This window comes from Ranitomeya imitator, chromosome 2 (genome assembly GCF_032444005.1).
Source record: "Ranitomeya imitator isolate aRanImi1 chromosome 2, aRanImi1.pri, whole genome shotgun sequence".
Lineage (NCBI taxonomy): Eukaryota > Metazoa > Chordata > Amphibia > Anura > Dendrobatidae > Ranitomeya > Ranitomeya imitator.
The window spans coordinates 394043150-394067119 of record NC_091283.1 but is presented as its reverse complement, the minus strand read 5'-3'; the positions used below and the strand labels follow the sequence as shown (position 1 = coordinate 394067119).

Sequence of the window (23970 nt, the reverse complement as noted above, 5' to 3'; positions counted from 1 at the left end):
TAGAATCGGGCCACAATCTAGTATATATATATATATTTTTTTTTTTTTTTTCGTTGCCATATTCTGAAACCTGTAACGTTTTAATATTTCTTGCAAACAATTCTGTATGAGGGCTTATTTTCTGCCCAACAATTTGACTTTTTTTTGTACCAGTTTGAGGTACATAACATTTTTTTATCACTTTTCTTACAATTTTTCAGACAGAGAATCGGCAAAAATGCAAAATTCAGTTATTGTTTTTATTATATCTTTTTAGTTGTTTTACGGTTCAGTAAAAGAGAACAATTCATTCTTCGGGTCAGTACGATTATAGCGATACCAGATTTACATTTTTTTATACTTGATGGTACTTTGATACTTTATATGTGATGGCTGGAGCCGCTTGTCTTTGGTGAGGTGAGTGATGTTCAGTGGTATTAGTGATATTGCTACTCGCAACTGCTTTTCCAGGTTTGCGTCGGTCTGGAGCACAGACTTATAATAAATGTGTGTTGGGATAGGACACAAGACCGGGACTAAGGCTATTTTCACAACCTCCCTTAGGCCACATGCTCACAGCATGTCTATTTCTGATTCGATTTCAAGGACATTCTCAATAGGTTTGTGTGGTGCCCAAGAAAAAAAAATCTGGCAGCACACTGAAACTTCACATGGATACCGGAATGTAGCCTTATTATGTATAACGCAGTCACGTATAATTCAGTGTACATTCTTGTTATATACAGCACTGTTTTTAATTACATAGTTTCTATTTTTATTATTTATAGCACAGTTCCATATTCCATTCTGGCGAGTTATTATATAGCGTCCTGTATGTACAGCGCTGACCATTATTACATAGTATGATCTGTTGTCTTGTATAGCACATCTCTTACACAGCGAATTCGCATTATTTTTGTCACTCATAGCGCTGTCCATTATTATATAGTATGATCTTTTGTCTTGTATAGCACATCTTTTACACAGCGAATTCACATTATTTTTGATATTCAATGACTGCTGTTGGAGCTGCATCTAACCAGAAGACCAGTCCATTATATATATATATACACACACAGTACAGACCAAAAGTTTGGACACACCATCTCATTTAAAGATTCTTCTATATTTTCATGACTATGAAAATTGTACATTCACACTGAAGGCATCAAAACTATGAATTAACACATGTGGAATTATATACTTAACAAAAAAGTGTGAAACAACTTAAATTATGTCTTATATTCTAGGTTCTTCAAAGCAGCCACCTTTTGCTTTGATGACTGCTTTGCACACTCTTGGCATTCTCTTGATGAGCTTCGAAAGGTAGTCACCGGAAATGGTTTTCACTTCACAGGTGTGCCCTGTCAGGTTTAATAAGTGGGATTTCTTGCCTTATAAATGGTGTTGGGACCATCAGTTGTGTTGTGCAGAAGTCTGGTGGATACACAGCTGATAGTCCTACTGAATAGACTGTTAGAATTTGTATTATGGCAAGAAAAAAGCAGCTAAGTTAAGAAAAACAAGTGGCCATCATTACTTTAAGAAATGAAGGTCAGTCAGTCCGAAAAATTGGGAAAACTTTGAAAGCGTCTCCAAGTGCAGTTGCAAAAACCATCAAGAGCTACAAAGAAACTGGCTCACATGAGGACCGCCCCAGGAAAGGAAGACCAAGAGTCACCTCTGCTTCTGAGGATAAGTTTATCCGAGTCACCAGCCTCAGAAATCGCAGGTTAACAGCAGCTCAGATTAGAGACCAGGTCAATGCCACACAGAGTTCTAGAAGCAGACACATCTCTACAACAACTGTTAAGAGGAGACTTTGTGCAGCAGGCCTTCATGGTAAAATAGCTGCTAGGAAACCTCTGCTAAGGACAGGCAACAAGCAGAAGAGACATGATTGGGCTCAAGAACACAAGGAATGGACATTAGACCAGTGGAAATCTGTGCTTTGGTCTGATGAGTCCAAATTTGAGATCTTTTGTTCCAACCATTCCAACCACCGTGTCTTTGTGCGATGCAGAAAAGGTGAACAAATGGACTCTACATGCCTGTTCCCACCATGAAGCATGGAGGAGGAGGTGTAATGGTGTGGGGGTGCTTTGCTGGTGACACTATTGGGGATTTATTGAAAATTGAAGGCATACTGAACCAGCATGGCTACAACAGCATCTTGCATTGGCATGCTATTCCATCCGGTCTGCGTTTAGTTGGACCATCATTTATTTTTCAACAGGACAATGACGCCAAACACACCTCCAGGCTGTGTAAGGGCTATTTGACCAAGAGGGAGAGCGATGGGGTGCTACACCAAATGACCTGGCCTCCACAGTCACCAGACCTGAACCCAATTGAGATGGTTTGGGGTGAGCTGGACTGCAGAGTGAAGGCAAAAGGGCCAACAAGTGCTAAGCATCTCTGGGAACTAATTCAAGATTGTCGGAAGACCATTCCCGGTGACTACCTCTTGAAGCTCATAAAGAGAATGCCAAGAGTGTGCAAAGCAGTCATCAAAGCAAAAGGTGGCTACTTTGAAGAACCTAGAATATAAGGCATATTTTCAGTTGTTTCACACTTTTTTGTTAAGTATATAATTCCACATGTGTTAATTCATAGTTTTGATGCCTCCAGTGTGAATGTACAATTTTAATAGTCATCTGAAGTTGTGTCCAAACTTTTGGTCTGTACTGTATAAATATATATATATATATATATATGTATATATATATATATATATACACACACATATTCAAATAAGAGATAATGACTTCTGAATATATACTTTATCACACAGGAGACACCGAGACTGGTGCATATACATCACATAGGAGACACCGGGAATGGTTAATGCATATCCCATAGGAGACAATGTGTCCCAGTGTGACTGTGAGATAATTGATGTGCACCCATACTGACCCTCATGCTACGGGTCTCAGCGAATCTCTATCCCAGGATTTCCCCTGAAGGTGGAGATACAGGAGCCTCATTTCTACCTATGCTCCTAAGTAGCACTAGTCTGTATTGTGCATGGGGAAATGCATACTAAAACAGACAGGTCAGAAAGAGAAACACAATCACACAACACTCTCTCAGAAAATACAAAGAGGAATATAAAGTGTACAGCCCAAGAGGCAACAAAGTAATATAAAGATATCTAGGGAAAATGGAAGCGCTTAACCAAACACCACTCAAAACAACTTTAGAAAAACCCATGAATAACCAGAACGTGTCCAAATCTTCAGACCAGGATAGAGAACTATTGCTGGCATCTGAACAACAGCAAAAACCCATATGAACATAAATTTGGAGAGAGGAAGAGATCCACTAATACTAATAAAATATTTAAATTTTATGAATGTTAAATAAAAACAATGTAAAAAATCACACAATCTAAAGCAGTAATACCGTAGGGGATGCTGGGCATGCTTGTTACTTACTCCGTCTTATGTCTGACTAATAGGATTAGTTTAGCGGTTATTGCCGCATTTACCCATTAACATGTCAGCAGATGGTAGATATTACCTTTGTTATTTTTTACTGTTCTGCCTCCCAGTCACCATAAAGTGGCAATTAGGGCATTGAGGTTAATTTGTAAGGATGGGAATTGCCATTCTGCTGTGTATTCTTTTTGATACATCAGTATCCTTCCTATACTCTCCTTATATATATAATATATTTTTCTGCCTCTTATTCTGCCCAACATCCCCTACGGTATTACTGCTTTATATTTTGTGCTTTTTTACATTGTGTTTTTATTTATCTTTAATAAAATTTGAATATCTTCAAATTATTAGTGGATCTCTTCCTTTCCCCATATTTATGTTCATATGGGTTTTTTGTTGTTATACATTGTATGAAGTGCCTCGCCCTACTTAGGACTTTGTTTTGAATCATTATCTGAACAGTGAAGCCAGTTTAAATTGGGAAAGAGCAGACATGGCTGGTTTTCCCTGCATGTGATGACAAGCAATAACCAAGCTGAGCCCATTCAAGATTTAACTCCTGCTAACCTGAATATAAACTGTATAACTAAAAGAGTGTCCCTTATCAATGTGCCTCCAGTGACACTCTTTTAGTTATGCAGTTGTCCTCAGGGTCCGTCACACATGGGCATTTCTTGAATTTTATTTTCCAGGTGAATACTAATGGCAGCGTAATTAATGGGAGGTATGTGTCACAGAGATAGCTGATCTCTGTGATGTAACCTGGAGTATTTCTTTAGTGCACATAAGCACTGTGGTGTTTGGTCACCTAGGCCCGGGTTGCGGGTAGCTATGAGAGATGGGAGGGTCTAGCTACACACATACCTCACCTCTGGGTGTGGTTACAGCCTATAAAATGGAGGCCTATTGCCTCATTCAGTGTCTGTGGCTGGAGGTGTGGAGACCTCCCATGTGTGTGTGTGCTAAAGACACTGGTCAGAGCTGGCGGACCCGCATTGTTATCCAGACTGTTTATTTGTCCCGGTTTGCTTTTCACCTTGTGCCGGAAAAGGCTGTACCTTTTTTTTTTTATATCCAGAGCGATTTATGCAATTTTAATAAACTGGCTTGAACATTTCCACAATATCACTTCCTGTGCCTACCTCAACAGCAGCCGAGTACAGATCCCTACAAAGGCCACCTCCAAAGACCTTGGTATCCATGTTTCAACAGTGCGCAATGTTATTAAGAAATTTGCCAAGCGTGGAACTGTCAAGAACCTCCCTGGACGTGATGGAAAGAGAAAAATTGACAATAGATGTCTTCAAAGGTTGGTGCGAATGATAGAAAAAAACACCACGTCAAACACCCACAGACCTGATGGCCAACCAAGAACAGTCTGGCGTTATGGTTTCAACAATTACTGTGAGGGTGATCCCTTAAAGTGAGATCTTTATGATTGCTTGAACCTGACCAAATATAAGCTGAGTGCGCGCTTAGAGGCTAAGAATGTATCAGATACACAGAGACAGATACACACTTCCTCTCTCAGCAAAGGTTTACACACAACTGCTTTATTCTCTGAACAAAGGAAGATACTAGAAGCCTGAAATGGGGGGTTGAACAACTTCTGAATAGTTAGTGTCACTCTGATTGGTTCATTCCAACTTCATTTCTATATATGGTATTCAGTCCAATGTCCAGCGTCCAATGTCCAGTGACTTCTTCACATTCCAAAAATTCCTTCCAGTGTGCTGCTGATCAGGAAATAGACTCCATCTTGCTACACCATATCTGAACTGTAAGCATAACGCCCAATCCTATAACCCCTAAACAAGGGGAGTAGGCAACACTTTATATAGATCAAAAACATACCAGGAACACAATAACTATTGTGATCCGCAAAAGTGCAGCAACAATATATTAAAAACATATTCTTTTATTAACAATAAATACAATACATAACATACATAAAATATTAAGGTGCCTCTATACAACCTAAACCACAAGAGGCGGACAGCTAGAGTAAGACACTAAAAATAAAGAGCAAAACAAATGGGCACACGGGCATATGTAGATCTTACAAAACAAATATCACAATTCACAGGAGCAAAAAATAATAATGATTTAGTAATATATCCAAATGACTACGTAATGTCCAGTTGAAAAAACTACCCAGCCATGCCGATAATTCCATATTCAGTGTAGATGTCACCGTAATATACACTTAATTCCATATGCATAGCTGGCAGGATAATATCCCCTGTATTTCAGCTGGATCACTCTAAATCACCGACTTTTATCCTCTTGTAATAATCGATATAGATAACAGTTGCTATATGCCTCTGACAGGGCAGTGCGCTTACATAACATACGCACCGCTTACAATAGAACCGCGGCTTGAATTAGCCCGCAATTTGCCAAAGTGCAATGTCCGCTGTAGCTGAATGCTACTGTATATGTCTGACAAACCAGCGCAATAAATTTATGACATATATCCTCCTATACTAATCGATATAGATAAAAAATTACTATGTGCCCCTGATACAGCAGTGCGCTTGCATATCATGCGCACCGCTTACAATAGAACCGCGGCTTAAATTAGCCCGCATTTGCCAAAGTGCAATGTCCGCTGTAGCTGGCTGCTACTATATGTATCTAACAAACCAGCGCAATAAACTTGTGATCTAATACATATTACCTGTACAAGCTGCCATGCGCCTTCACAAATGAAGCCATAAAAAGCCCCCTGTCCCACACATATTACCTGCTCCGTGTCTCCTCGTGGAATCCCTAGCCAGAGTGGCGTGCTGCCTCTGCCTGCCCCGACGCGCGTTTCGCGTGATGCTTCTTCCTGGGGGTGTGTCTAAGGCGGTGAGTCTCACAGGTCTTATACCGGCAACATCCAATCAGATGGTAATAGGCAGGACTATCTCATACTCGCTACACTACACCTGGCCTCCGGTCTCAAAATATCGGCCGTATAATGAATCCTAATGATTAATTTAATTACTATCGTGAACATTCCCGATATCCCTCCAAGAAATCACTGCTATTACAATACTAAAAAATCCTTCCAGAAAGCTAAGATAAATCTATGTAACTGCATACATCATCTCTAATCCAAATACCTCCAGCCAAAGACTATATTTTTCAAAGAGGAACGCTGGCTGCGATAATGCCTAAATAAAATAATTAGTGAAGTTAAAAAGTGACTAAAAATAAATTATAAAGTGAGAGATAATGAAAGGAAAAATTCTGTAGATAAAAATGCACCAAATAAGTATATGCCGTGCAACAATAAAGGATGTCGATATAAGAACCCACAGCCTTGAGTGTCTATAAAAGATTAATTTGTGACCTATATAACCATATAGGACCATGTGCTTGTTTATAAAGTGATACGGTTCACATATTGATGCAATATACATATCTATTATACTGGTTACAATGTTCCAGGTGCGATATAGGGCAAACCCCGCCCCTCCTGCAGATAGGGGACGGGCCATGCCACCACCAGCCACCATTGGAACACAGCCAGAAAAGTGCACCCAGTTATATTAAAGTGCAAACCTATCTGTTACCCGTGAGAGTGACAAAATCCTAAAACATCTAAATAAGACGCTATATAAGCAGTTAATATCCCGAAAGGTGACCAACCCCTCCATATATTTGATATATCTGATATTCACATTATCTACAATCTAATTAAAACGTAAAACATACAAAAAAAAAAAAAAAAAAAGGCATAATATAGAATGCAGTCACTACTCCGCACAAAATCTTCTATCATGACATTATACCTCTCCAATCTATAGAGTGGGAGATATATACATCTCTTCAAAATATGAAGTCCAAAATAGTCCATAGATGTCACTCTTCTTCGTACATAGTCCTGTCCCCATATTTTCCATAGATAGATCAGTACTTGGAGTCAGCTTTTTGAAGGAACATGTCCATCAATTTCCACATTTATCCTCAACATCTCAGCCATAGTGGATTTAATAGGTCAGATGTTATTGTCATTAGTTCTTTCTTTCTTTATTTTTTCTCCAGATTCATCCAACAGCTCAATAAAGCAAGGAGTGTAGCCCAGACCCGGTGTTGACCGTATATATGACCGAAACATACCTTAAATAAACAAATTAGAATTAAAAATTGCACCATATAACAAGAAAATAAAACTACTATGGGAAAACCCACCGTACCAAGTAAAACCGATGCTACACAAACACAAAGAGAGATCCACTACACCTACAAAATCACAGTAGTATATGAACTACCTCACAAGAATGCACTGAAACCCAGATTCTCGTTCAGGCCTTGTGGAGTCAATGTACCTAATCTGTAGATCCATCTACTTTCGACCTGGGCAAGGACTTTGCCCAGGTCACCTCCTCTCGGTCCCAATGTAACTACATCAATACCCTTTATTTTCATGAGATAGGGATTAGAATCATGAAACCTCTTATAGTGTCGAGGAATGGTCTTCAGGGTGGAAATGTCATCTATCGTTTTTGCCTTAGCTATATCAAGGTGATGTTCCCGAACTCGAATTCTCAGTTCCCTGGTTGTGAGGCCTATATATATCTTGCCACATGGGCAAGTTAGATGGTAGATGACCCCTTTAGTTGTACAAGTGATAAGCTTTCTAATGTCATAGCTTCTAGACCCATCAAAATTGGTAAATGTCTTAGCTTTGGTACAATTGGCACACGCCTTACAAAGGCCGCACGGAAAGAAACCCCTGATATTTTGGTCCTGTCTTTTTGTCATTTTTCCATTGGCCATATAATGGCTGTGCACCAAAATATCGCCAAGGTTTCTAGATCTCTTGGCCACTATAGATGGGGCAGCAGGTAAACATAGTCTCAGAGTAGGATCCGTATGTAAAACTGACCAATGTTTTTGAATTATACGTCTAAATTCAAACCATTTATTATGATGTCCCGTGATATACCGAATCTGATTGTCATTATCCTTCTTAGTTTTAATCTGATTTTTATACAAAAGCACATTCCTAGGCGTATTCTTGGCCCTAATATACCCTTTCCGTATCATTCTGTGACTGTAACCCCGCTCCTTGAATCTATCGGTCAGTTCCCTGGATTGTTTTTCAAAATCATTTGTATCTGAACAAATTCGTTTAACACGCAGAAACTGACCGATAGGGATGCCCTGTATAGTAAATTGTAAATGGGCTGAGTGTGCGTGTAATACAGAATTCGTGGCCGTCTTTTTACGGAAGACATCAGTAGTGATGTCCCCGTTGGGCAAGGCACGTATCCGCAAATCCAAGAAATCCACCATCCTGCCACTCACAAATGTGAGCTTGATATTAAGACAGTTCTGATTGAGACTATTCATCATAATATTAAGGTCCTCTGCGCCCCCCTCCCACACGAACCAGATGTCATCAATATACCTCATCCACTCTTGGATGAGACACATCTGGGGGATGGGATTACAGAGGAAAATATCCCTTTCCCATGCCCCCAGAAACAGGTTCGCATAGGAGGGGGCACAGCAGGCACCCATGGCGGTTCCCTGCATCTGCAGATACGTGCCCCGCCCAAAAACAAACACATTATGGGTCAACACAAACTCCAGAAGCTTCAGAAGCAGTTGAATAAGATCTCTGGCTAAATTGCTCGACTCCAGAAATGATGCCACCGCCTTAATACCATCCGCGTGTCTAATGGATGTGTACAAGGCCTCCACATCGGCCGTTACCATGACACTTTTGGGGCCCAGATGTAAATTGTCCAACCTACGCAATGCTGCGGTGGTATCCTTTATATATGATGGGAGTTCGCTCACTAAGGGTTTGAGATAATGATCCAAGATCTGTGTAATGACCTCACATAGGCCCCCATTACCAGAAACTATGGGTCTCCCAGGTGGGTCACTTGGATTATTGTGAATCTTGGGAATTAAATATAGTGTTGGCATACGCGGGTGCATTTTTTCAATTAAATCAACCAATCGTTTGGGAATAATCCCATCAGCAAAAGCTTCTTCCAAGATACCACACAATTCATCCTGGAATGTTTTGATGGGATTAGTACTCATCTTTTTGTAGCACTCCTTATTGTCCAACAATATATATGCTTGTTTCTCATATAAATGATGTGGCCACACGACAAGGTTACCACCCTTATCGGCGGGTTTGAAAACCACATCATCCCAACTTTTTAACGTTTCCAAAACTTCTCTATCTGATTTGGTCATGTTAGAATGACCAAACCCTTTCTGAGAAATTTGTTCAATATCCCTAGACACTAGTTTTGTGAAAATATCTACCGCTGGGCAGATATTTAAAGATGGAAATTTTTTTGATTTTACCTATTAAATGGTTAGGGAAATTGCTTACCTTGCCAAGATTATTTTCTAAAATCAAAGCCTCCAAATCGGCCAAGGCTTCCTTCTCCTCAACAGTAGTAAACTCATCATCACCTTGACCTTTGTAATGAAGTTTCTTCAAGATTAATTTTCGTGAAAAGAGGTGTAAGTCCTTAATCAATGTAAATTTGTCTGGGGAATATGAAGGACAAAAAGTAAGACCCTTTTCAAGAATACCAATCTGTTGTTCCGATAATATATGTGATGACAAATTAATCACCTTATATTGATCATTTCTTTTAGATGTTTTCTTTTTAAAGAAGTCATTGGCTTTGGGATTGCCTCCATGTCTGGTACGTCCATTCCAAGATGTCATTTCCCCTGTATGTTTTGATGGCCCAACGTCTGACATAGACGATACTGAGCTGAAAGAGGCACTTCTAGATAGTTTGTCTGCATCACCTATTTTAAGTCCTTGCCATTTATATACTCTATTATTCTCATAATCTGAGACATCTCTTTGATATTTTTTACTTTTAATAGAGCATATATCTTTTTCCCATTTTTCCAAATCATTACCAACATCTTTGAGGAAAGCATCAACATTCTCTTTTTTCATATCCTTCTTGAACGTATCTTCCAATTTTTTTAGCTCCTCCTCAATATTTTTGATAGATGTGGTATTGCTATCAATAATTATTTGGAGAAATTCAAGCGAACACACGGTGGCAGCCCTAGTCCAGCGATCTATCAATCCTTGTTCCCCAAGATCAAAGGTTGGAAATAATTGCACCCTCAAACCCCTAGGAATAATCTTTTGGCTAACATAATTTTCCAATGCAGTTTTAGTCCACCAAATCTTTGTTTTCTTATGTACAAAGTTCTTATATTGTTTCATTAGATCTCTCTCTGTGTGTGTAGCATCCATTGAAGGTTGTGAGGCACCTGCACGAAACATATCCGACGCTTTTTGTCGCCATGAGGATTCTCTGGCGGAAAAGTCCATTCTAGTAACGTGGGCCAACTGTCTGAAGACAGAAACACAAACTGTAAGCATAACGCCCAATCCTATAACCCCTAAACAAGGGGAGTAGGCAACACTTTATATAGATCAAAAACATACCAGGAACACAATAAATGAACTATTGTGATCCGCAAAAGTGCAGCAACAATATATTAAAAACATATTCTTTTATTAACAATAAATACAATACATAACATACATAAAATATTAAGGTGCCTCTATACAACCTAAACCACAAGAGGCGGACAGCTAGAGTAAGACACTAAAAATAAAGAGCAAAACAAATGGGCACACGGGCATATGTAGATCTTACAAAACAAATATCACAATTCACAGGAGCAAAAAATAATAATGATTTAGTAATATATCCAAATGACTACGTAATGTCCAGTTGAAAAAACTACCCAGCCATGCCGATAATTCCATATTCAGTGTAGATGTCACCGTAATATACACTTAATTCCATATGCATAGCTGGCAGGATAATATCCCCTGTATTTCAGCTGGATCACTCTAAATCACCGACTTTTATCCTCTTGTAATAATCGATATAGATAACAGTTGCTATATGCCTCTGACAGGGCAGTGCGCTTACATAACATACGCACCGCTTACAATAGAACCGCGGCTTGAATTAGCCCGCAATTTGCCAAAGTGCAATGTCCGCTGTAGCTGAATGCTACTGTATATGTCTGACAAACCAGCGCAATAAATTTATGACATATATCCTCCTATACTAATCGATATAGATAAAAAATTACTATGTGCCCCTGATACAGCAGTGCGCTTGCATATCATGCGCACCGCTTACAATAGATCTATCTATGGAAAATATGGGGACAGGACTATGTACGAAGAAGAGTGACATCTATGGACTATTTTGGACTTCATATTTTGAAGAGATGTATATATCTCCCACTCTATAGATTGGAGAGGTATAATGTCATGATAGAAGATTTTGTGCGGAGTAGTGACTGCATTCTATATTATGCCTTTTTTTTTTTTTTTTTGTATGTTTTACGTTTTAATTAGATTGTAGATAATGTGAATATCAGATATATCAAATATATGGAGGGGTTGGTCACCTTTCGGGATATTAACTGCTTATATAGCGTCTTATTTAGATGTTTTAGGATTTTGTCACTCTCACGGGTAACAGATAGGTTTGCACTTTAATATAACTGGGTGCACTTTTCTGGCTGTGTTCCAATGGTGGCTGGTGGTGGCATGGCCCGTCCCCTATCTGCAGGAGGGGCGGGGTTTGCCCTATATCGCACCTGGAACATTGTAACCAGTATAATAGATATGTATATTGCATCAATATGTGAACCGTATCACTTTATAAACAAGCACATGGTCCTATATGGTTATATAGGTCACAAATTAATCTTTTATAGACACTCAAGGCTGTGGGTTCTTATATCGACATCCTTTATTGTTGCACGGCATATACTTATTTGGTGCATTTTTATCTACAGAATTTTTCCTTTCATTATCTCTCACTTTATAATTTATTTTTAGTCACTTTTTAACTTCACTAATTATTTTATTTAGGCATTATCGCAGCCAGCGTTCCTCTTTGAAAAATATAGTCTTTGGCTGGAGGTATTTGGATTAGAGATGATGTATGCAGTTACATAGATTTATCTTAGCTTTCTGGAAGGATTTTTTAGTATTGTAATAGCAGTGATTTCTTGGAGGGATATCGGGAATGTTCACGATAGTAATTAAATTAATCATTAGGATTCATTATACGGCCGATATTTTGAGACCGGAGGCCAGGTGTAGTGTAGCGAGTATGAGATAGTCCTGCCTATTACCATCTGATTGGATGTTGCCGGTATAAGACCTGTGAGACTCACCGCCTTAGACACACCCCCAGGAAGAAGCATCACGCGAAACGCGCGTCGGGGCAGGCAGAGGCAGCACGCCACTCTGGCTAGGGATTCCACGAGGAGACACGGAGCAGGTAATATGTGTGGGACAGGGGGCTTTTTATGGCTTCATTTGTGAAGGCGCATGGCAGCTTGTACAGGTAATATGTATTAGATCACAAGTTTATTGCGCTGGTTTGTTAGATACATATAGTAGCAGCCAGCTACAGCGGACATTGCACTTTGGCAAATGCGGGCTAATTTAAGCCGCGGTTCTATTGTAAGCGGTGCGCATGATATGCAAATTACGTAGTCATTTGGATATATTACTAAATCATTATTATTTTTTGCTCCTGTGAATTGTGATATTTGTTTTGTAAGATCTACATATGCCCGTGTGCCCATTTGTTTTGCTCTTTATTTTTAGTGTCTTACTCTAGCTGTCCGCCTCTTGTGGTTTAGGTTGTATAGAGGCACCTTAATATTTTATGTATGTTATGTATTGTATTTATTGTTAATAAAAGAATATGTTTTTAATATATTGTTGCTGCACTTTTGCGGATCACAATAGTTCATTTATTGTGTTCCTGGTATGTTTTTTACCATATCTGAACTGACTTATATAAGGTTTAATAATTGATTTCATTAGCCATTCTCTCCTTCACAGTACCATATGTTGCACACTAAACCAAGCAGAGCTTTATGGACGAAGGCCAAGGAAGAAACCATTGCTGAAGAAAAGAAATTAAAAGGAACAACTAATCTTTGCCAAAGAGTGCCTTGACAAACCAAAAAGTACACATCCAAAACAAAAAATGGACAGTTTTAAAATGGCCATCAAGGAGTCCTGACCACTATCCCATTGAAAATCTTTGGAGTGAGCTAAAATCTGCCACTGGGAAAAAAGAAAGCTGCAAACATTCAGCTTGAATAAACTGCAAAGGAAGAGTGGGAGAAAATACCAGCTGACAAGTGCAAGAAGCTTGTAGATGGCTACAAGAAATGTTTAGAGGCGGTCATTGATTCCAGAGGGTGTGCAACCAAGTATTAATTAGGGGTGCCTTTATTGCTACACATGCTGTTTATTCTGTTTTTTCTATGAAATTGCAGCATGTAAGTTGAAAAACAATGTTTTATTGTTGTATTACTTTGGACCACTAATTAAATAATCCTGAGGATATACAGTAACTTTGGTACATTTATTTCTGAAGATATTGTACAGTCTCTGAAAAGGGGTGCCAATAATGGTGAGCAGCACTGGATATGATTCATACATAGGTGTATTATATGAATACTAATTGCTTTTTACTAACAATCATTGATAACTGGATACATTTTCTAGTAATCATTTAATGCTCCAAATTGTTTTCCTTCTTTCTTGTAGATGTGTGATTTTTGTAACTTGTATTTTTTTTTATATTTTCAATAAAATAAGAAAATATATTTGCTACTTTCTTGTGTGTGTCCATAGATGACCAACAAGAGTTGATTTCACTGTAAAATATTTCCCACATTCTGAACATGAAAATGGTTTCTCCCCTGTGTGAATTCTCTGATGTGCAACAAGAGTTGATTTTTTTGTAAAACATTTCCCACATTCTGAACATGAAAATGGCTTCTCTCCTGTGTGAATTCTCTGATGTTCAATGACATGTGATTTCTCATTAAAACATTTCCCACATTCTGAACATGAATATGGCTTCTCCCGTGTGTGAGTTCTCTGATGTCTAACAAGATGTGCTTTCACTGTAAAACATTTCCCACATTCTTTGCATAAAAATAAATTCTCCCCTGTGTGAATTCTCTGATGTCTAACAAGATGTGATTTCCGTACAAAACATTTCCCACATTCTGAACATGAAAGTGACGACTTCTCCCCTGTGTGAATTCTCTGATGTGTAACAAGAGTCATTTTTCTATTAAAACGTTTCCCACATTCTGAACATAAAAATGGCTTCTCCCCTGTATGAATTCTCTGATGTTCAATGACATGTGATTTCTCATAAAAACATTTCCCACATTCTGAACATGAATATGGCTTCTCCCCTGTGTGAGTTCTGTGATGTCTAACAAGATGTGCTTTCACTGTAAAACATTTCCCACATTCCTTACATAAAAATAAATTCTCCCTTTTGTGAATTCTCTGATGTCTAACAAGATGTGATTTCCGTACAAAACATTTCCCACATTCTGAACATGAAAGTGACTTCTCCCCTGTGTGAATTCTCTGATGTGTAATGAGATTCATTTTCCTATTAAAACATTTCCCACATTCTGAACATGAAAACGGTTTCTTCTCTTTAAGAGCTATTTCATGTTCATTAGTCCTCCTATGAATTTTGTTTGGCATATCGGTCATTGATGAAGCAGAAGACATGACCTGTTGAAAACGACCAGATGAAAGACCTTTTCTGAGAAGGGATTGAGGTGTATCGGGGATAATAGTATGTTCTTCATATGTAGCTGTTGTAAGACCATGATCATCTGTTGCGAAATCTGAAAGCATCACATGACCCACTGAGCTCCTGGTACAGTCATCTGTCAAGAATAACAATTATTTTATTATTTTCCAATAATACTATGACACCAAAATCATATAAATAGTATATATTTTATACATTTTTAATGCAAATTGTAATACAAATACCGTATATACTCGAGTATAAGCTGAGATTTTCAGCCCAAAATTTTGGGCTGAAAGTGCCCCTCTCGGCTTACACTCGAGTCACGGTGGGCGGCAGGGTCGGCGGGTGAGGGGGAGAGGGCACTGAGGCATACTCACCTAGTCCCGGCGGTCCTGACGCTCCCCCTGCCGTCCCACGGTCTTCGGTGCTGCAGCTCTTCTCCTCTTCAGCGGTCACGTGCGACCGCTCATTAGAGAAATGAATACACGGCTCCACCTCCCATAGGGGTGGAGCCGCATATTCATTTCTCTAATCAGCGGTAACGGTGACCGCTGATAGAGGAAGAGGCTGCGGCACCGAAGATCGTGTGACAGGCAGAGGGAGCGGGACGCCGGGAGCAGGTAAGTATGTCATATTCACCTGTCCCCGTTCCACACGCCGGGCGCCGCTCCATCTTTCAGGCGTCTCTCCGCTCTGACTGTGCAGGTCAGAGGGCGCGATGACGCATATAGTGTGCGCGGCGCCCTCTGCCTGATCAGTCAGAGCGGAGAGATGCCGGGACCGGACGCTGGGAGCTGCAAGCAAGAGAGGTGAGTATGGCGTTTTTTTATTTTATCAGCAGCAGCAGCAATGGCAGAGCTTTCTATGGCATAGCTATGGGGCAATACTGAACGGCGCAGAGCACTATATGGCACAGCTATGGGGCAATACTGAACGGCGCAGAGCACTATATGGCAGCTATGGGGCAATAATGAACGGCGCAGAGCACTATATGGCAGCTATGGGGCAATACTGAACGGCGCAGAGCACTATATGGCAGCTATGGGGCAATACTGAACGACGCAGAGCACTATATGGCACAGCTATGGGGCAATAATGAACGGCACAGAGCACTATATGGCACAGCTATGGGGCAATACTGAACGGCGCAGAGCACTATATGGCAGCTATGGGGCAATAATGAACGGCGCAGAGCACTATATGGCACAGCTATGGGGCAATAATGAACGGCGCAGAGCACTATATGGCACAGCTATGGGGCAATAATGAATGGTGCAGAGCACTATATGGCACAGCTATGGGGCAATAATGAACGGTGCAGAGCACTATATGGCACATCTATGGGGCAATAATGAACGGCGCAGAGCACTATATGGCACAACTATGGGGCAGTAATGAATGGTGCAGAGCACTATATGGCACATCTATGGGGCAATAATGAACGGTGCAGAGCACTATATGGCACAGCTTTATATGGCACATCTATGGGGCAATAATGAACAGTATGGAGCATTATATGTGGCACAGCTTTATATGGAGCATCTTATGGGGCAATAATGAACGGTATGGAGCATCTATTTTTATTTTTGAAATTCACCGGTAGCTGCTGCATTTCCTACCCTAGGCTTATACTCGAGTCAATAAGTTTTCCCAGTTTTTTGTGGCAAAATTAGGGGGGTCGGCTTATACTCGAGTATATACGGTAATTTACCAATTGACTAAGAAAGTAGAGAACAAAGCAGTGACTATTGGATTATGATGTTAGGCCTGCAGGTTGTGCTGTTCCAATTTTTCACTTCTCTGTAGGATTCATGTTCTCCTTAGGTTCAAGTTTCACTTCGCCTGTCACCAATCTTTATCAGTTATATTAGGAGTGGGAATCTTTTTCTTGCCAATTCCATTGGAATATTTATACCATCATTTGGGGACCGTGCAAAGCTGAAAATTACACTGCTTTATTTAGCCAAACATTCCATTAACTCACCCCTTATGTGATGGCTGGAGCGGCTTGTCTTTGGTGAGGCGAGTGATGTTCAGTGGTATTAGTGATATTGCTACTCGCAACTGCTTTTGCAGGTTTGCGTCAGTCTGGAGCACAGACTTACAATAAATGTGTGTGGGGGGATAGGACACAAGACCGGGACTAAGGCTATTTTCACAACCTCCCTTAGGCCACATGCTCAAAGCATGTCAATTTCTGATTCGATTTCAAGGACATTCTCAATAGGTTTGTGTGGTGCCCAAGAAAAAGAAATCTGGCAGCACACTGAAACTTCACATGGATACCGGAATGTAGCCTTATTATGTATAACGCAGTCACGTATAATTCAGTGTACATTCTTGTTATATACAGCGCTGTTTTTAATTACATAGTTTCTATTTTTATTATTTATAGCACAGTTCCATATTCCATTCTGGCGAGTTATTATATAGCGTCCTGTATGTACAGCGCTGACCATTATTACATAGTATGATCTCTTGTCTTGTATAGCACATCTCTTACACAGCGAATTCACATTATTTTTGATGTTCAATGACTGCTGTTGGAGCTGCATCTAACCAGAAGACCAGTCCATTAGCCTCCTCCATTAGAAAAGAAGCTTTGCTATATATATATATATATACACAGTACAGACCAAAAGTTTGGACACACCTTCTCATTTAAAGATTCTTCTGTATTTTCATGACTATGAAAATTGTACATTCACACTGAAGGCATCAAAACTATGAATTAACACATATGGAATTATATAATTAACAAAAAAGTGTGAAACAACTTGTGCAGAAGTCTGGTGGATACACAGCTGATAGTCCTACTGAATAGACTGTTAGAATATGTATTATGGCAAGAAAAAAGCAGCTAAGTAAAGAAAAACAAGTGGCCATCATTACTTTAAGAAATGAAGGTCAGTCAGTCCGAAAAATTGGGAAAACTTTGAAAGTGTCCCCAAGTGCAGTTTCAAAAACCATCAAGCGCTACAAAGAAACTGGCTCACATGAGGACCACCCCAGGAAAGGAAGACCAAGAGTCACCTCTGCTTCTGAGGATAAGTTTATCCGAGTCACCAGCCTCAGAAATCGCAGGTTAACAGCAGCTCAGATTAGAGACCAGGTCAATGCCACACAGAGTTCTAGCAGCAGACACATCTCTACAACAACTGTTAAGAGGAGACTTTGTGCAGTAGGCCTTCATGGTAAAATAGCTGCTAGGAAACCTCTGCTAAGGACAGGCAACAAGCAGAAGAGACCTGTTTGGGCTAAAGAACACAAGAAATGGACATTAGACCAGTGGAAATCTGTGCTTTGGTCTGATGAGTCCAAATTTGAGATCTTTTGTTCCAACCACCGTGTCTTTGTGCGATGCAGAAAAGGTGAACAAATGGACTCTACATGCCTGGTTCGCACCATTAAGCATGGAGGAGGAGGTGTGATGGTGTAGGGGTGCTTTGCTGGTGACACTATTGGAGATTTATTTAAAATTGAAGGCATACTGAACCAGCATGGCTACAACAGCATCTTGCAGTGGCATGCTATTCCATCCGGTCTGCGTTTAGTTGGACCATCATGTATTTTTCAACAGGACAATGACGCCAAACACACCTCCAGGCTGTGTAAGGGCTATTTGACCAAGAGGGAGAGTGATGGGGTGCTACACCAAATGACCTGGCCTCCACAGTCACCAGACCTGAACCCAATTGAGATGGTTTGGGGTGAGCCAGACCGCAGAGTGAAGGCAAAAGGGCCAACAAGTGCTAAGCATCTTTGGGAACTAATTCAAGATTGTTGGAAGACCATTCCCGGTGACTACCTCTTGAAGCTCATCAAGAGAATGCCAAGAGTGTGCAAAGCAGTCATCAAAGCAAAAGGTGGCTACTTTGAAGAACCTAGAACATAAGGCATATTTTCAGTTGTTTCACACTTTTTTGTTAAGTATATAATTCCACATGTGTTAATTCATAGTTTTGATGCCTCCAGTGCGAATGTACAATTTTCATGGTCATGAAAATACAGAAAAATCTGAAGGTGTGTCCAAACTTTTGGTCTGTACTGTATGTATATATATATATATATATATATATATATATATATATATATATATATATATATATATACACACACACACACATATTCAAATAAGAGATAATGGCTTCTGAATGTATACTTTATCACACAGGAGACACCGAGAGTGATGCATATACATCACATAGGAGACACCGGGAGTGGTTAATGCACATCCCATAGGAGACAATGTGTCCCAGTGTGACTGTGAGATAATTGATGTGCACCCATACTCCCATACTGACCCTCATGCTACGGGTCTCAGCCAATCTCTATCCCAGGATTTCCCCTGAAGGTGGAGATACCGGAGCCTCATTTCTGCCTATGCTCCTAAGTAGCACTAGTCTGTATTGTGCATGGGGAAATGCATACTAAAACAGACAGGTCAGAAAGAGAAACACAATCACACAACACTCTCTCAGAAAATACACAGAGAAATATAAAGTGTACAGCCCAAGAGGCAACAAAGTAATATAAAGATATCAAGGGAAAATGGAAGCGCTTAACCAAACACCACTCAAAACAACTTTAGAAAAACCCACTAATTACCAGAACGTGTCCACATCTTCAGACCAGGATACAGAACTATTGCTGGCATCTGAACAACAGCAAAAACCCATATGAACATAAATTTGGAGAGAGGAAGAGATCCACTAATACTATTAAAATATTTAAATTTTATGAAAGTTAAATAAAAACAATGTAAAAAAATCACACAATCTAAAGCAGTAATACCGTAGGGGATGCTGGGCACCCCCGTAGGAAGCTGGTGGCAAAACGTGTGTCGGGGTGAGTGGACGCCTAGACATCTATCTGCACCACTCAGGCAATGATTATTGTTACTTACTCTGTTTTATGTCTGACTAATAGGATTAGTTTAGCGGTTATTGCCGCATTTAACCATTAACATGTCAACAGATGGTAGATATTACCTTTGTTATTTTTTCCTGGTCTGCCTCCCAGTCACCATAAAGTGGCAATTTGGGCATTGAGGTTAATTTGTAAGGATGGGAATTGCCATACTGCTGTGTATTCTTTTTGATACATCAGTATCCTTCCTATACTTTCCTCATATATATAATATATTTTTCTGCCTCTTGTTCTACCCAGCGTCCCCTACGGTATTACTGCTTTATATTGTGTGCTTTTTTACATTGTGTTTTTAGTTATCTTTAATAAAATTTGAATATCTTAATATTATTAGTGGATCTCTTCATTTCCCCATATTTATGTTCATATGGGTTTTTTGTTGTTATACATTGTATGAAGTGCCTCCCCCTAATTAGGACTTTGTTTTGAATCATTATCTGAACAGTGAAGCCAGTTTAAATTGGGAAAGAGCAGACATGGCTGGTTTTCCCTGCATGGGATGACAAGCAATAAACAAGCTGAGTCCATCTAAGATTTAACTCCTGCTAACCTGACTATAAACTGTATAACTAAAAGAGTGTCCCTAATCAATGTGCCTCCAGTGACGCTCTTTTAGTTATGCAGTTGTCCTCAGGGTCCGTCACACATGGGCATTTCTTGAATTTTATTTTCCAGGTGAATACATTGTAAAATCATTTTTTGGGTATTTTATCTCAAGCTTCCATTTGCGGTTCCATAAAAACAGATTTCTATATAGGTTAATTTTTATATATATCATGTGTCCAACCATGTGGTACCGAACTGAACCCTGACATATAGTCATGTGAGTTCAGTTTTTTTGGCGCCCACATTCAAAGTGTTAACCTATTTAAATGATACTCCTTCTGTCTCGTCGTGCATGTGGTTTTTCCTGAAGAAGAAGTTATAGACTTCGAAACGCGTTGAAATAAACCACCACTTTACTGACCCACACTGGGATATACGTCTCCATTCTGTCAGTGGCGCGGAATAATGTCCACTAACTTCCTCTACAATCTGATGGTCACTTGCTGACCCGTGGATCCGCTGCGGCTGATTTTCTACATCATATGCGTCTTTAGCAAATTGAACAGGTGAGTTTAATCTGAGTGCTAAACTAACTATATTTCTCGGATAAGACCCTATTTGCGCCGATTTCTCCTACAGTTTCCAGGTTGTTTTGATAGCAGCCTTCAGCTTGTCTGCATTGTAGGGTCTGGTGTCTCTCACGCTATATATGAGTTTCATTTTTTGTATTGAAGAACTGAAATGAATTAATTTTTTGATGATATTCTAATTGTGTGAGAAGCACCTGTATAATGAATGCAGGATGGGGTGGAAACAGGATGGGGACTAAGTTTAGATGCTCACGTTCAGTATTTGCAGCAGAAAATTCAAAAGGCTGGAAAAACACTTTGGAGGTTTTGGCGGAATTTTCCCCACTTCTTAGAATGGGTGAAATACACTGCAAAAATGATACAAGAATAGACATGCTCCAGATTTTAATCTTCTGCATATGTGCAAGGAATAAATAAGCAGTGTGTGCATGAGACTTCAGGAGTCTCATTCACTTTGCTTATACTATAAAACTTTGCGCTTTTTCTGCAATACATAAAAAAAAAGCCTCAAAAATGCAATGTGTGCCCATAGCCCTAAAATGAGTTGGGGTGTTAGGCCAGGATCACACATGCGAGAAACACGTCCGTGTCTCGCATGTGAAATCCAAGCTCTGGCGCCGGCACTCCAGAGCGGAGCGTGCGGCTCCATGTGTTGCTATGCGGCCGCACGCTCCGCTCTGGAGTGCCGGCACCAGAGGAGGGATTTCACATGCGAGAAAAGGACGTGTTTCTCGCATGTGTGATCCCGGCCTTAGGCATAGAGACTGATTAGTTTATATTTATTGGGTGGCGGAAGCAATAGCTAATGGGGGCACAATGCTAGCTTACCAATGTACTTTTTTTTTTAACTGTACATTTTTATTAGAATTTTACAAATTTTAACAAATGGACATAAGTCCAAACACACAATTACAATCAAAGGTATATGAAGTAGAAAGGTTACATTGACAATGCAGTGTGGGACACCATAGATGTAGAAACTCCCTAGTACAATAAGACGCTTATATAATGAACATAAAATGGGTCAATCATACCCATAATCTCGAGTGAGTCCCGATACCAAGAATTCCCCATTATACCTTAATTAGAAAGTTACAACAAAAAGCATACATAGAAAAATAAAAAAACAAAACAAAAGGGGATTATCATGAGAAAATCCTCATATATACGGAAAGAGGACAGGACACCCACAAGAAGGAAGGGAAGGAAGGGGGAGAAGAGGTGACCTAAACGTTCCTCTGAGCTCAATAGTAATCCCAAGGGGCCTATACGGAATCAAAATTCTCCACTCTAGCATTCAGAAGAGCCGTCATATGTTCCATCCATCGAATATCATTAATTCTATGTAATAAGTCCTGATGTATGGGAGGAGATTCCTGCTTCCAATTACCAATGTACATATTTAATGGTGTGCGGCTAATATTATATTAATGGTGGGGTACATATTTGTATTCAGGAGCGCAGTGGGAGATTTTTTATTTAGGAGATAAATGTATATATAAAATTGATGTGACCTTGTTATTTTCAGGGCTGCGGTGATCAGAGTGACAAGTCAAGTGTTGGCTGGGAGATGTCGACATGAAGGTCTGACCAGATGGAGAAGAAACAACAGAACATGTCTCTAATCAGATGAGACAGGAGCGCTAAGTCACTGGATGTAAATATAATTCTGTATCTGTAATATACAACTTGTTGTAATTCCGTTATTTGTAAAATAATCTCCCTAAGGCCACCTCCTCACATTCATATGAAATGTTCTGTGCTTCCAGATTAAGGGTGTCATGCACAAAATAAAGTTAACCTCGCAGCACACGAATAGCGAAAAAATGAAAAAGTTAAAAACCAACAGAAGTGGGGGTTTTTTCTCAATTTCTCCCTATAAAGAGTTAATAAAGTTACATGTACCCCAAAATTCATAAAAATAAAAATACCATGAAACGGAACAAGTAAAAAAAATGAAAAACTTTGTCTTCAATACCGAAAATGGGTACGTCCTTAAGGGGTTGATGGACACGGCAGGGGCACAGTTCCACACTAATTTACTGTAGTATATAAAGACGTAACCCCCTGACAGTGCGCTCTTCACATTGTGAATATAGAGTTGGGCCTCAATCAGCCACAATCAGTTTTTTGTTTGTTTTTTAACAAGTTAAAATACAATTTTTGTTACAATATGTTGGTTCTATTTTTGGTCCCGGTGTCCGTTTTTACAATCTGTGTGATATCCAGTTTTTTTGTTTGTCAAAGCCTCTAATAGCAACTGCTCAGTGAAGAATACACAGCACTCAGATGACAACACAGATGACATCGGAGTGTTACCAGTTTTCTCACAGACACAATCACTTGAACGGGAAAGTTTCCTCTACAAATCAAATGAAAATCAGACGTCTCCATTCTTAGGATGACAGCCTCGGGCTGAGTTTACACTTTTGTTTGGGAGTTTTCTTGTTTCTGTTCCATTTTAAGAATAAGCAAACAGGTTTTATGTTCAAAACGGATGTGTTGTACAACCAATGCAATCAGGAGCAGAGTGGTCTCATTTATTATGGAATCTGTCTGGGTTACGATATTTTTTAAGAATGGAAAGTTCTGCATCATGAGATTGTTTTTACCGTTCCAACAACACTTGCGCCATTTATATACTGGAATATTATGCTTGTAAAGAAATTTATCTTGTACATAAAGTCAGCTTGTGGCTCACTAGTTATATTTCTGCCTTCCATATTGGGGTCCCGAGTTCAAATCCCCAACACTGACAAGTGTCAAAAGTAAATTTACAGACATCCACCGAGAACAGTGTCCGGTGTTAGACAGGACTCTGAACACAGAAGACTCCCTCCTAAAGCAGAGAGATAACTA

General features: G+C 39.7%; 1 protein-coding gene across 1 annotated transcript in view; it reads right to left on the bottom strand.

Annotated features, from left to right (window-relative positions):
- Window positions 1-23970, bottom strand: part of LOC138666659 (zinc finger protein 208-like) — an 82181-nt gene that overhangs the window by 28826 nt on the left and 29385 nt on the right. Inside the window, exons 7-10 of the mRNA XM_069754849.1 lie at window positions 14093-15179; window positions 10323-10429; window positions 9775-9935; window positions 8622-9653 (exon numbers count right to left, since the gene is read on the bottom strand). Of these exons, the coding sequence (XP_069610950.1) occupies window positions 8622-9653; window positions 9775-9935; window positions 10323-10429; window positions 14093-15179 (2387 nt within the window). The remainder of the gene's footprint in view (window positions 1-8621; window positions 9654-9774; window positions 9936-10322; window positions 10430-14092; window positions 15180-23970) is intronic.